The sequence below is a fragment of the Plectropomus leopardus genome, chromosome 20 (assembly GCF_008729295.1).
Source record: "Plectropomus leopardus isolate mb chromosome 20, YSFRI_Pleo_2.0, whole genome shotgun sequence".
In the NCBI taxonomy this organism is placed as follows: Eukaryota; Metazoa; Chordata; class Actinopteri; order Perciformes; family Serranidae; genus Plectropomus; species Plectropomus leopardus.
Genome location: NC_056482.1, coordinates 15,606,852 through 15,621,234, shown reverse-complemented (window position 1 = coordinate 15,621,234; position 14,383 = coordinate 15,606,852). Strand labels below are relative to the sequence as shown.

The following is a 14,383-nucleotide window of genomic DNA, read 5'->3' as shown; positions in this document are numbered from 1 at the left end:
ACACAGTGTGTGTATTACAGCACAGGTGTGTGTGTTTCTACAACAGCAAAGCAAAATAAGGTTTTAATTTTAACTGGGGGATGTACAAAACATGCAGCAGTTTAACCTGCCAGTAGATGAACTGCTGTATTTGCTGTTGAGGTTTTTTATCTTGTGTTTCACTGTATTTCATTGTAGACAAAGTGATTCATGTTATCGAAAAAATAGAGATGGATCAGTGTTTTGCCAGATTAAAAACGTTTAGTTTGTTAGTTTAAATACACGCACACACACACAGACACACACTCACAGATCGATCGACATGTTTGTTGCAGAGGAGATATACTGCCATCCAGTGGACAACACATGAAGTACAAAATGAAAACTTCCACCCTTTTAAACCTGGCTCGACATCAGTTTTTCTTTTGTGCTGCTTTCAGACGCCTTTTACAATCTGCCTCACTCTTTTTGAGCAAATTGGATTGATTTCTTTAAAAATCATAATGGAAAGGCAGTGAGTAACTTGACAAAAAATGTCCCACAAATTGCTAGAATTTATTAAAAGGTGACAAGAAAAAGACCCGAATTTTATTTTAGTTATTTAAAAAAGGGGGGAAATTTAAATGTAAAAAAAAATTTCTTTTTTTTCTGCGTCTACTAATGGTCAAGAGGCTCATGACAGTGTGAGATAAAGCTGAGCTTTAACATTGGCTTGCTCAGTGGTGCTACGTAGATGTACGCTTGCTTCTGCGCAGTTAGACAGTTGGCAGGTGTATTTCAGAGAGAAAATAGTTCCCACATGAAACTGCTCATAACAAGGTCTGTTGATTATCTTGAGTAATTGTTTCATGATTTCTGGAAAGAGACATTGCTATGAAGTTTTTTCAAATGTAATGTTTTTGTTGATTTTAGCATCACAAGCTGAGTGCCAACTAGTTCCATTATATGTTAAAATTAAAGCGCTACAGAGATATTTTTTATTATTATTGAAGAGAAGACAAACATCTCCAACACTTGTCAATTTATACTAAAGCAGTCAACACCAATAAATAGCACTACAGGTAAAAGGAAAATGTGTATTGTATAAACAAGCAAAAAAACAAACCAACAAAAAAAAAAAGAAAACCCACAGCATATTAACTAGCTTGTTTGTAGTAACTTCTTACACATCCAGTCTGATTTTAATTGCAGAAATTTTACATGATCTGTCCATTGGACTTCTGTCTGGATTTTGGTGTTTACATGAATTATATTTGAAAAACTCAACAGCAATGTGTCTTTCCTGAAACCGTGTCCTAGTTACTCGCAGTAATCCACAGACCTTGTTGTAAGCAGTTATCTACAAAATAAATAGTCCCCATTAAAGCTTTCTGTGAGAATTTTAGGAGCCAATGTAAAATGTTTATGTATACGAGATGCCACATATGTATATGTTTATTTAAAGTTGTTCTACTTCAATGAAAACAGTGAAAACAAATAATATGATTTATTGAAATGATTCAAAACAAATTGCACAAACAACAAATGAATAAAATTACTTCCTAAAAACCATTACACAAACCTCAGATTAAATGTGCAAATGTACGACTACATGCAACAACACATGAACACTCATTATGTACACTTACCCCAAGTCTACTTTTGATATAAATCTTTAAATCTAGCTGCGTGGCATAGCAGTACATATCCACTAGGTGGAGCAGTAAGTTATTTTTTTTGTAAAGGAGGCACATCATGGCTGCAACAAACCCTTTGAGAAAGCACAGGTGCAAACAATCCTCTTCATCAGTGTCCCTGACAGCCGAAGCACACGAGAAAGTTCCTCTGCAGCATTTTCTTCTGAAACAGCTGTCCTCAGCACTGTAAGTGAGAGAAAGTTTAATAAACTCTGAGCAGAATTCAGCTGAGAAATGTTTTGATCCTAATGATAATAATATTGAGATTTGTTCACCATCATATAGTTGTTGGTAACAGTGAGCTCTGTTGAAACAAAGTCAGACGAGACTTGAGACACTGCTTCGTGAGGCATCTGAAAGAGTTAATGAGTGAGACGAAGAATGAGCATAAACTGTGAAAGATCAGATTTATTTTTGTGCAGGTGTGTGTGTAGGTGAGGGCTGACCAGGACGGGGGGTGCCATGAAGAGGAAATTGAAGGGGTAGTGCAGCAGGTTGAGGCAGGTGGAGGAATACAGATCTGCATAACGCATCAGCTGGCTGGCAAAAAGCGTCTGTCTGGAGCCGCTGCGCAGGAGGCTGCCCATCTTGCCGTAGGACATGTCCATTCTGTAGGTCAGCGCCTGCAAACAAACAACCAACATCAGCAGAAAAACCTGGACAGAGTTCCAGAAAACTTCTGAAACACAGTTTGTAATATCAGACGTCCTGTTTTTGCTTTCTGTTGCAAAAATTCATATTCAGAGGTTGTTTTTTTTTTTAAATCATGGTCTTGAAAAACATTTGTACATTTCTGCAAACCTCAAAAATATGACATTTGCACATTTCATGCATGTCATGTCAGTATTTCTAAGGTGACATGGTATACGATGTGACTTTGGCATTGGAAGGTGAGGGGGATAATAAATGGCATGACACCTTTAGGGACAGCTGCCAAGCTGCAGACCACTATTCTAGAGCAAAAAACAGTAAACATTTTTGAAGTTTTGAACATGGGTGAAAGCGACCAAAAAGTGGATTTTAAGCCAAAACATCATCTTTTACAAGCCATAACCAAATAGTTTTTATGCCTATACTTAATGCAACTTAAAGTTTCAATGTGTCTTCTAAATAATGATGTGCAAACGTGAAGTGTCCTTGGTTTACGGAAATATATAAGGCAAAACATTTTTTTTTTTTTTTTTGCAATTTGGTTGTGCAAAGCATTTAGGTGATGAACAGTGTGTCAGACTTTTTTCTTTTTTTTGTTGCTACATAATTCCCCATTAGTAACAAATGCCCATTACTTCATGTGTTGTTAATGATCTAATTTATTGCTGTAAGCTCTCATTGCACTAAATGAGGCAGTCAGTAGAATTTGAATGGATGACCAAACCACCTTCAACCAGATGAAGTGTTTGTGTGCTTAAATATTTTAAATGACAGTAAAGCTGTGTTTAAAATGTTCTAGCAACAACAACAAAAACTTCCAAAGTAGTTAAAACAACAACTTCTTTAGCAACATTTCCTAAAATGGTGTAACTGCCTAAAAAAAAAAAAAAAACTAAAACAAACTTCAAGAATGAGAAATTGAAAATTGAAAAACATTTTTTAAATGTGTGAAGCTCACCTTCATTCTCGCCTGGATGGTACTGATTTCAGGACACTTTTTACTGTCGGCGTCCAGATGCCTTCAGACAACCAACACAGGAAACAGTTAAGAAGCTTTCACTGCATCATGTATCTGTGCTGTACTTCTCGTAGAACGTCAACATTTGCTAACATCTGGGCAACAGTGTCACAATAAATGTCTGATAAATATCAGGCTTTGCAGCTTAAAACAGACTGAAAACATCCACAGGTTTTTCAGAATAAATGAGTTAAGCTTATTTGTTGGATGATTTACACAACTTATTTGTTGCATTTTTATATGCAGTTCAACAGATACTGATTTACAAATTATGGACAACTAAAGTATAGTTGTATAAGTATAAATAAATAAAGAATGCCTTTTGTAATGATTTATTAATGTTATAAATTATTAGAATCAAATTCTCTGGGTATAAATAATTATAGATTATAATGAATTTATCACTTCTGCATGAATTCATGATTAATTCATTGTCTATTAGCTGTTCAAAAAAACATAACAAGTGTTATTCATGTAAGAAGAACTCACTTGTAACGTTCAGCTAAGAAGATGTCGAGACGTTTCAGCTCCTCGAACATATCTGCCAAATCAAGAAAGTCATCAAGACTTTGAAATGATCACATTGCACAAACAATACAACAACGATGTCTACGTGTTCTTACTTTTCTTCTGCTCCCATACTTGCAGCTCCTTGTTGAGCTCCGGTACGACCAGAAAAGTCTTCCAGCCCTGATGTTTTTTTGATTTGAGGATGTCACCAAAGATGTGGTCGCCAACGTAGAGGATGTCTTTATCTTTAACATCCAGCAAATCACTGATGATGTCTGAAGATCCTACAAACATAAGGTTTGTTTATATTGCATAAGAGTACATGGAAGGGGGATTAAATTATCACAATGCCTCCACATCACAAGCACACATAAAAAATACACATGTATGGAAGCAAAGAAGTGACGTCATAATTATATTTTGATAAGAAACTGAATACTTAACTGTGAAATTCAACCACTGAAGGAATAGCATTTAAAATTTTTACTCTAAAACACATCTATTTGGATTTCACTATATATATATATATATACATATATATATATATATATATATATATATATATATATATATATATATATATATATATATATATATATATATATCAGATTAAATTTGTCGTTTTTGGAACAAGATTTTCTCATCAGGCTAGAAGAAAATTTATATTAATAATTTAATACGATTAAATGTATTGGTTAATTCAAAATTGGCAGACACTGGACATATTAATAATCACATAATGTGTAAAAACTGTAGTAGATTAGGTATTTTCACACACATCTCTACAGTTTACACTGAACGTCAGCAAAAAGAGGAATCCTGCTCTACTTGGCTTAATCCTAGTTAAATAACCAGACATGTCTCGCTTCTTCTCCTCCTAATATCCTTGTTATCTTCTTATTTATTATTTTATTAAAAATTAATGAATAGAAACACACAATCTCACCTCCGGAGTAAACAGTTCCATGTTGGAGGGCGCCTGTGTACGTCCCAATCCGAAGCTTTCCCGTGTCCTGTGTCCCAAAATACAACATGTCACTGAAACCTGCTGCGGCTCAAACATGAACGTGTCAATCTTCAGTGGTTGAGACTTTTTCATACCGTGTCCACTTGTCTCAGCACCGTCCCCTCTGCAAAAAACAACGGTTTTCTGGTGTCCACCACGATGAGGTCGAAGAAGGAGCGCCAGGAGTCTTTGGGATTTCCAGACTAGAAATAAAGAGTTAAATTCACATGATTCAATGAAATGGACATTTTCTGAATTTTCAAAGCAAAGTTTAAATTTTCTTACCTTACTGCTACTTTCAAGCAAGTATTTCATAATGACCTTGATGAGGAAGAAGAGAAGGAAACAGATTTTTTTTTGAATGTCTCCAGTTAATTTTCATATAATTTGGGGCTTCAGTGAGATATATTATTCTGTGTTTAGAAGCTCACCTCAGTGTAGCTGTAGTCACTGTTGGTGGCGAGGAAAACTTTGGCCACTGTTTTAATCCGGTTCAAGAGGACGGGGAGATTTGGCTGTAAAAAGCACACTTCACTTATTCATTAATCTACAAAGCCTTGTTTAATCTAACACCTTCATTTAGTAGCAACTAACTATATATGTCATGTCCCAACAACAACTTTTACATCTTCAGCTGCTTTTTTTTTAATGAGTTTCTAGAAATCTGGTGAGGCTGCTTCCTGTTTTTATTGTTCTAAATTGCAGCTCTCCCTTCACTCAGATATTAACATTATTAATAACTCCTGAAAAAGAAATTAAGGACTCGACTTTTTCATTTGAATTTTAATTTGTTTTTTTGTGTGTTTGTTTTTCTCTCTCTTATTGCCAGACGTTGGAACAAGTCATTACTTTGCAAGTCACAAGGGAATCGCAAATCTTTGCACTCAAGTCAAAACAGGCAAGTCCCAAATTTTTAAGTTTCGACTTCTAAAAAGGCATAATACACTCTTCAACAAAATTAATGCCAGTTTAACAATGTTATAACAATACAAGAATATATTAAATTTACAAAAATCATGAATGCTTTTTAAAATTTGAACTTAACTGTTAAATTTGTTAGGTGGGGCACGCGCGTTAGTTTACCTGGTAGAGCGGGCGCCCCATGTACTGACGCTGTGTCCTTGTTGCAGCAACCGCAGGTTCAACTCCAACCTGTGGCCCTTTGCTGCATGTCATCCCCTCTCTTTCCCCCTTTTACACTTAAGTTGTCCTTTCATAATAAAGCCAAAAAAGCCACAGGTTGGAGTCGAACCTGCTGATACAGCCTCTGTACTTGAGGTGCCCGCTCTATCAGGTGAGCTAATGGGTGCACCACAAATCAGTTATGTTAAAGTCCAAGTGGAGTTGGAAGTCTGTCTTGATTTTTTTCAAGTCAAAAAAGTCCTGTAGCTATTATTGCTTTTTTTTCTTGTTTATTTTCATTTGATCTTTTCACATTAAAAGCACTCTGGGCTGCATATTTGCATAAAATGTGTTACATAAAAGTCAGGTTATTATTATTATTTATTTATTCATTGAATATTTAAACCATGTTTTTCAGTTCACTCACATCTTTGATGACGTATTTCTCCAAATTCTTGATAGTGCGTTCCTTAAGGGCTCCCTATAAAGCACACGGATAGAGTTTAACCTTTAGAGGCAAATTATTATTTACCAAGCCAACAACGGGCACATGTCTGCATCTATTAAAAGACATCGGTTAAAGGTCAAGTGTGTAGGATTTACAGGCATCAATAGGCAGAAATTGTATGTCATGTATTTGTATGTTTACTTTTATGTTTTCCATTAATTTATGATTACCTAAAAACAAGAATCATGGTTTAGTTGCCTCAGAATGAGCTGTTTATATCTCTATACAGAGCAGATCCTCTTCTATGGAGCCCACCATATTTTTTCTACAGTAGCCCAGAATGGACAAAACAAACTGTGACTCTAGATGGGGCCATTTGCAGTTGGAAAAAGTTTCAGTTTTGCAACCTCACAACATCTGCAACTGGATGCAACGAAATCCTACACACTTTAGAGCTTTGATTCAATTCACCGTATCATGAATGAAGTCCATTGCGTCCCGAACATCCTGGAACATGCTTCTGTAGGACATAAACAAGTCACCGTGCTGCCAACCTTTCAGGAGGCTGGGCAGAAGTTTGACAAATAGTTCACAGGTTAATTTATAATATTTTACAGCTGAGAGGAATGGTCAAACGTACATATGAGGGAATTAAAACAAAACAACTTACTTTGTGTATCTGGTGTTTCTGGTGAAGAAGTCTACAAGGCAGGTGTAGAGATAAGTCTCTGCAGGGTGCATGCAAACACAAAAGTCAGTTAGCAAAGACTTCCTTTTTTAAATGAGTTTCGAATGCAGACAAATGAGAGTTTGAGGGTGGTAAACATTACAGGATTGCACAGAAAACACATTTTACATTTTATACCTGAAAGATTGAAGAGAGTGTTGAGGATGTAGAAACGGTCTGTGTCGCCTCTTTGAATGAACTTGTTGGGGTAATATTTGTGGATGTCTTCCCTGTGGAAGATAAATGGATCAATATTACAAACACAGGCTAAATGACTAAAAGGACACCATGCATGATTTTATGATTCAGGATTATAAAAAAATGTGTGAAATCTTGTGATAATCTACAAAACAAATTAGATGCACTCGTGTGTCTCCTGCGAACCGGAAAACCAGTAAAACCACACTGAGTCAGCTCACCTCAGCTGACTGTCATGCTTCAGTCAATATTAGTTTGTGTTTCCCTTTTCTACAAATAACAATGAGTAGAATACAAACAACCGTGACATACAAGCTTTAATTAAACTGTAGCTGTTTGTATTTTCACAACACAATACTGTAAAATGTCAGCAAAATGGCCTCAATGTAAAACAGTTTCGCCTGTCTGTTAAAAGTCGTAATCAAACTAATCTAAACTTTTTTTTTTAATCTTATGGTATTCCCCTCAATATATTAAACTTTAGAAGATATAATTTGATAAAATATTATATTTTTTTTATATAAATATATAAACATTGGTGGGAAAAATTTAGATCATTTATTAATTTAAAAGCAGAATCACTACACAAGTGCTTCATTACAAGTAAAAGTGATACTCACTTTGCAGGCACCTGTAGTGCTGTTTATCAGTCTAGTTAGTTTTGGTGTGAGTTGCTGAGTGTAGTAATGGCACTAGATGGCCAAAAAAAAAAAAAAACTTTTGAAAAACTCAACAGCAATGTCTTTCTCAGAAATCACAAATCGGTAACTCAAGATAATCCACAGACCTTGTTTTGAGCAGTTTTCGGTAGGAGCTATTTTGTTCATACCGAACTACATCTGCCAACTGTATCACTGCGCAGCAGGAAGTGTCCATCTACTGCTAGCTCACCTAGCACCACTCAGCTGGCTAAATTTACACACTTCCTTTTGTGCGGTGATTCGGTTGGCAGGTTGGCCCCACTTCAGTAGTGACAAAATAGGTCCCACATGAAATTGCTCATAACAAGGTCTGTGGATTATCTTGAGTAACCGGGTCATGATTTTTGGAAAGAGACTGCTGTTGAGTTTTTCAATTGTGGTTTTTTGGCACTTTGAGCACCACAAACCAAGTGCCATCTAGTTCCACTATATTGGAGAGAAGGCGGACATCTGGTCGATATCTCCAACGCTCGGCAACTCACACCAAAACAATCTGGATTGATAAATAGTGCTACAGGTCAGAGGAAAAACAGTTTGATTTGGGGGTGATCTGTCCCTTTAACCACTTTATATATTGATGGCTGATTTAATTAACTGTACAAAAATACATCATAGTTTTTATGTGAAGCAAAGAACAATATTTCTGTGAGGGGCATATTAAAGTAAAGTGGTACCAAATATTGTTTAGACATCTGTTTGCATCAGCATCATAAGCCAAAAAAAATACACAAGGAGAGCCAAATAGTGAAGGCCTTTTAATTGTGTATTCTCTATGTTTAGTATTACTGCTTCTCTATCAGCCCATAAATACACATCTCATCATGTTCAGGCTTACAGAGACTGTAGCCTCGGGCAAGAGGGGGACGCCCTGCACGTCCTTAATGTGATGTCAACTCACTTCTAATATATATTTTTCTTAGAACTTTTATTTCTCTTAATTAATTATGTTGTATAGTCAACTTTATATGTGCATCTGTCTCTGTCTGAGTTCACAAGTAGGGATCATTAAACAACAATTCATCAAAGTATGTGGAAAGATTTCGGTCCTGTATTCTCTAGAAAGAGTTTGACTTTACCCTTTGAGGAAGAAAAAGCCATGGCTGCAGACTAAAATATTTCCATTTGAATCCACCTTCAGGAGGTTTCCATATGTGGTGTCGATAACTAAACCGCTGAGGGGAGAAAAACAAAAAGAAGGTATGAACGAGATCAAGTCATGACATGATCTGACAGTTGAAGCAGCACCTGGGTTTATTTCAGGACTGCACATAGCAGAATATCAATTAATCCACAAGTTATTTTGTTCAAAAGTTGTTTTATGTATGACATGTCAGAAACTGTTAAAATTCACAACTTCCTAAAGCCGAAGGTGATAGCTTTTTTGCGTGGAAAATTACTTAAAAATTTATCTATTATCAAAATAGTTGCTTATTATTTTTCTGTCAATTTACAAATCAATTAATACAAAATATTTAGAATATATACATTTGTGCCCCCCAGTGAAAACATGAAATTACTAGAAGACTTTTATTTTGACAGAATTAAAGACATTTCCACCATAAATTGATGCAGTTCTCTAAATTCTCTCTCTGTCTCTGTTTTTTTTCACTAATTTTCAGTTCATTTTCTTGTCAGCCTTTTCTGACCTCTTGCAGTTTTTGAGACACCTTTTGCTAAGTTACTCATTGCCTTGTTAACTATGTTTTCAAAAGTAATCAAACCAATTGGCGAGGGTCTGAAAGGTTTAACGCTTGTGAAAGGCATCTGAACGTAACACAAGAAACTGATGTCGATTCAGGTTTAAAATGGTTGATTTAATTTTTGAAAAAATTCTACAAAAACTTTTAATTTTAATTAAATTGTTTGTTAATGAACATGCAACATGACACTCCATTTCAAGGGGTTTATCCTTACATGTTGAACTGACATAAATAGTTGTCCTTTGAGAAAATACATAATTACCTTATCCATACACTTTCGTAACAATTTATGTCTTTAATAAATTGTGTTCCCCAGGCATTGGGTGAAAAAGCATAAAATTGCTTGTAATTTTTCTTTTGTAGGTTTACCTTCTGTTTCCATAGCACATCAGATAAAATGATATCTTTTTGTTACATGACTTCTCATGCGCAGATGTAGACTTTTAACTAACCGTGTGGGGAAGCTGGGGTCATACGTGTAACGTAGGAGCTCATGAGGGTATCCAATAGACACCATTCTGTCTCTTATCAGCTCAAAGCCCAGACACTCGTAGTCAGGAGACTTATACACTGCGAACAAACAGAAACATCATTAACATAAAGCCGGTAAATCTTGTGCTACCACTTCAAGAGCAAACCCTGAAGCAAGAATATAGAATTCAATCTAAAAAAAATCAGATTTATAACCCACTCATGGTGACGCAATGGTTTACACTCACAAAAGTCTTTCTGTTACATACTCGCCATCGTGTAGTCCATGTCGAATCCATAGCATTTGATGTTTTCCAGGGTCAGACTTCTGTTGACGAACACCCTGTGATCAAACACAACAACATAAGCTGAAGTCAGCATGACAGAGAGAACATGTTTGAGCACAAGATTTAAGAGGTGTTCGTTGAACAATCCACGTCTGTGGGTTGACTGTTGAGGTTTTCTAAGGTGACTGTGTTGCAGTTGTTTCAGGTCATGTGGGCCTGAAGGGAAAACGTCTGTTATTGTTGTTTGAAAGTCAAGATTTGCTGCTTTTCTGTGACATTATTGGGTTTCCTTGTTGTTGCTCTAACAACTCTTTTCTATCACATGAACTTTTTTAAAATTAAAAAACTCCATCATCATTTTACTAGGGGGTTACAAATTATTGGCCTGACTGATTATTGGGGCTGATATCTGGAATTTTGCCAATTATCTGTATTGGCGTTTTAGCTTAATGATTGCTGATCAAATTAATTATTAAAAAGTGCTAGAAAGTGTCAACATGGGAGAAACTTTTAATGTGTAAAACCTCAGAGAGCTATTAATTTTTAATTAAATTTCCCCTTTATTATAAAGAAAAGTTGCTGGGAACTTAGAGTACATGACGTTGAATGTTTCAGTTTAAACATTTGCTTAAGGCGTTTAAACAAAGCTTTGTGTTGGAGTTTATTATATTCCAAATTCTAAATATTGATAGAAAGATTTTTATTTTTATTGTAAATACATATTGCTTCCAAATATCCGTTATTGGTATCATTAACTACTAATCAGTATCGGTATAGACCCTAAAAAAACAATATTGGTCGACCCCTAATTTTGAGCGTAGTGACCTTGTTATAGTTTTGTATTTCCTGCTCCTAGAGTACAGCGACAGTGGAGGTAAGAAGTGTTATTTTAGCCCTAAACCATCTCCAGCACTATTTCAAATGGCTGCAAATTACAAATAAAATGATCCATTATATATTTTAACAGACTTTTGGGTTGACTGGTGTGACTGTTGCTCCCAGATGCTCGTCTTTATCAGTGACTTACACAGAGAGAGAAGCCTATCTGCAGCACCTCCAGTCTGGATGGCACAGTGTCACCCTCCCCGACAGTTTGTACATATAGAGTTGCTGTGAATAATTTACCTGCAAGCTCTTGTTTGTAAGTGTATTGCCGTTGAGGATTTTTCCCCTTAGATGAGTTCAGCATGTAAAAGCCAACAGGGAGCGAGTATTTCTGATGCGGGAGCACTTAGTGTAGAGGGCTGGCTGCTGGGTTCAGTGACTGTGGATTAAAATATGTTGTGATGGGGTGCAAACCTTTAGAGGATAGAAGCAGGTGAGGGGGGTCAGAAAGCATTTGGGATTTGTGAGAAAACACCAGTTATTTTAAGCTGTAATAACTCAAATGTAATAATGTAGAAATAAATACAAGACGTCCTTCTGACCTGGTGTCGTGATCAATGAGGCACAGAAATGTGAAACCTTTTTTTGTAAGAAAATAATGACAAAAACTTCAGAAATTGTTAGTATATATGTTAGTATTATACTGGTAAATAGCTCATCGTGGGTGTAGATTTTGGGGATGCAGGGGACAGTCCTCCCTCAGTATTTAGAAAACATTTGACCCCCTTTTGATTACTTCTATTTCGAGGAATTGCGACTCGTAAACACAAAGATGCCTCTGGTAAAGTAGTTTGTGGCAGTATGCAACTAGAGCTGAAAGAATAAGTTGATTAATCAATAAATCGATCAACAAGAATCATCACATAATCCTTTGTCATTTTTTAAAGCAAAAGAGACACATTTGCTAGTTTTGTGATTCTTAAATGTGAAAATGTCATGCTTTTGTTTGTCATTCATGATAACATTTATAATGACATTTATCAAAACCTACCTATTGAAAACGACTTATAATGTGTAAATAATGTGTGAACTTAAATGCGTTTATTTTATTGCATATTTTAGTGTATTCTATTTAATGATTTTTTTGTCTTTGAGTACCTTGAAAAGGGCTCTAGATTAAAATGTATTATTATTATTAATATAACAATAACAACAACAACAACAATAATATAATAAACTGAAAAGCATTGTTTTTTTTTGACTGGATAAAGTCACTTGGCTCTTGGAGATTACACAAGGCATGAATCACTATTTACTGGCATTTTATTAAAACAGTAAACTTACTTGAATTATAAATTACCATGACATTATCACCATAAATTGGTGCAAAAATATCCCCAGAAGACAGGAAATTAAGTGCTTGATGCTCAGGTTTTCTTGGGAAAGGAACACCAAACCCATACTTAACATGTGACACCCCAGATGTTAGCAAAACAAACAACCCAAACAAAACACAACAAAAAACAACTATTGAAGAATAATTAATTGCTGTTATTAACCTCAGAGTATATTTGTGTATGCAGCTTAAATCACACTAAATCAAATGCACTCACATTTGGTCATAGCTTCGCTTCACTCTGGGCTCCTCAGCCTTTAAGATGTTGGTGTGTGTGTCCTCTGTGTCCATCAGGATTGAATCGACGCGAGCTGCTGTTCAACTTTATGAACTACACACACATCCAACAAGTTATACTCAGCACTTTTTGCAGCCAGTCACTGGAGTCATTCTAATTACCAAATGTACTCAAATGTAGGCGCTGACATACGTGTTATCCCGTGTTTGTACGCAGGCTGGGACTCCTCCCTGTGACTTTTTCGCTTGTTGCTTAAGTAAGCGGCTGCATGACACACGCGTCCAGACTGTCGACATCGGCATTTGACACGCACTCGCCCTGCACGACATGAAGCTTTAAGCGTATAGATTGTGTTATCAGAGGCGTGCACATGTTACGGGGCTGCACCTCTGCGTAATTGATAGGAGTTTCCCCCGATGACTGCCAGTCAGTCCCGCTGTGACCCGGACAGCCAAACTGTGTTCATTAAAGCAAAAACATCCCAGATATTTGAAGTATTTATTTGTCTTTAGTTTTCCCAAAATATACACTTCGCAAGTACATAATGAGTGTCAGCAGCACGTTCTTAAGGTATCAAAAGTAAAAGTAAAAACTCAAAATACTCAAAATCTAAAAATGTAACTCAAATCTTTTTTTTTTTTTTTTTTTTTTTAAAAAAACCCAAAACTTAATGGCTAAACAGAACATTTAATTGCGTTTTGATGCAAAAATTGAGGGTTGTACTTTTTTCTACCTTTTTTAATGACATGATACTATGGCATTTTTATTTTTATTGAAGAATATTGCTGCCAGAGAAAAAAAAATCAGTAGCTTATCTTGTTCTAACAAGAAAGGTTTCTTTTTAGAAAAAGGTATTTTCATGTTCTATCAAGAAAGTTATTAGAACAAGAAACTTTGCATGTTTAAATAAGAAAAGTTTCTTGTAAGAACAGAAAAAGTTTCTCATTATAATATGGGACATCATGTTATAACCTGAAAAGTCTCTTGTTAGAGCATTAAAATATATTGTTATCAGAAGTTTCTTGATACTGATTTTTGTTTTCTGGCGTGGCAGCAATATGCTTATGATTTTCTTTAAATGACATATTATACTATGACTTCTTATGATTATTCTTCTGATTCTTATGAATCTTATTAACACTATCCACAACAATCCACGGTGCTATAGACTAGGTAGGCCTAACATGCTTATTTTGTTATAGTTTTTCACTTCTTAATACATTTAAAATGAATAAACCTGTGAAAGGTCAGTGTTTGACATTGAGTGTACTCACAGCAGTTGAGCATCAGTTTCTGCTGGGGAATGGCAATACTGGTCGCTCAAACCATACTGCAGCACACTGCAATCTGAGAACTGGCAGTCCTAATAATGGCAATATGTTCTGTTTATTTATGATTTTAATTACATTTGCTAATGATTATTTTGGACG

General features: G+C 35.6%; 1 protein-coding gene across 2 annotated transcripts; it reads right to left on the bottom strand.

Annotated features, from left to right (window-relative positions):
• Positions 1-1,747: 1,747 nt before the first annotated feature.
• nt5c2l1 (5'-nucleotidase, cytosolic II, like 1) lies at positions 1,748-13,093 on the bottom strand. Of its 2 annotated transcripts, XM_042509151.1 has the most exons (18): positions 12,933-13,093; positions 10,477-10,550; positions 10,189-10,306; positions 9,113-9,208; positions 7,276-7,367; positions 7,081-7,138; positions 6,882-6,975; positions 6,390-6,443; positions 5,272-5,355; positions 5,126-5,161; positions 4,936-5,043; positions 4,781-4,847; positions 3,948-4,118; positions 3,814-3,865; positions 3,265-3,325; positions 2,102-2,278; positions 1,931-2,008; positions 1,748-1,839 (listed from the first exon to the last, which is right to left on the bottom strand). In XM_042509151.1, exons 1-18 carry the CDS (start codon positions 13,004-13,006, stop codon positions 1,834-1,836), a joined length of 1,500 nt encoding a protein of 499 aa, XP_042365085.1. In that variant the 5' UTR covers positions 13,007-13,093; the 3' UTR covers positions 1,748-1,833. The 2 variants fall into 2 exon arrangements, with proteins under 2 accessions (XP_042365085.1, XP_042365086.1); XM_042509152.1 differs by lacking the exon at positions 12,933-13,093 and having other exon boundaries at positions 10,456-10,532.
• Positions 13,094-14,383: the final 1,290 nt, after the last annotated feature.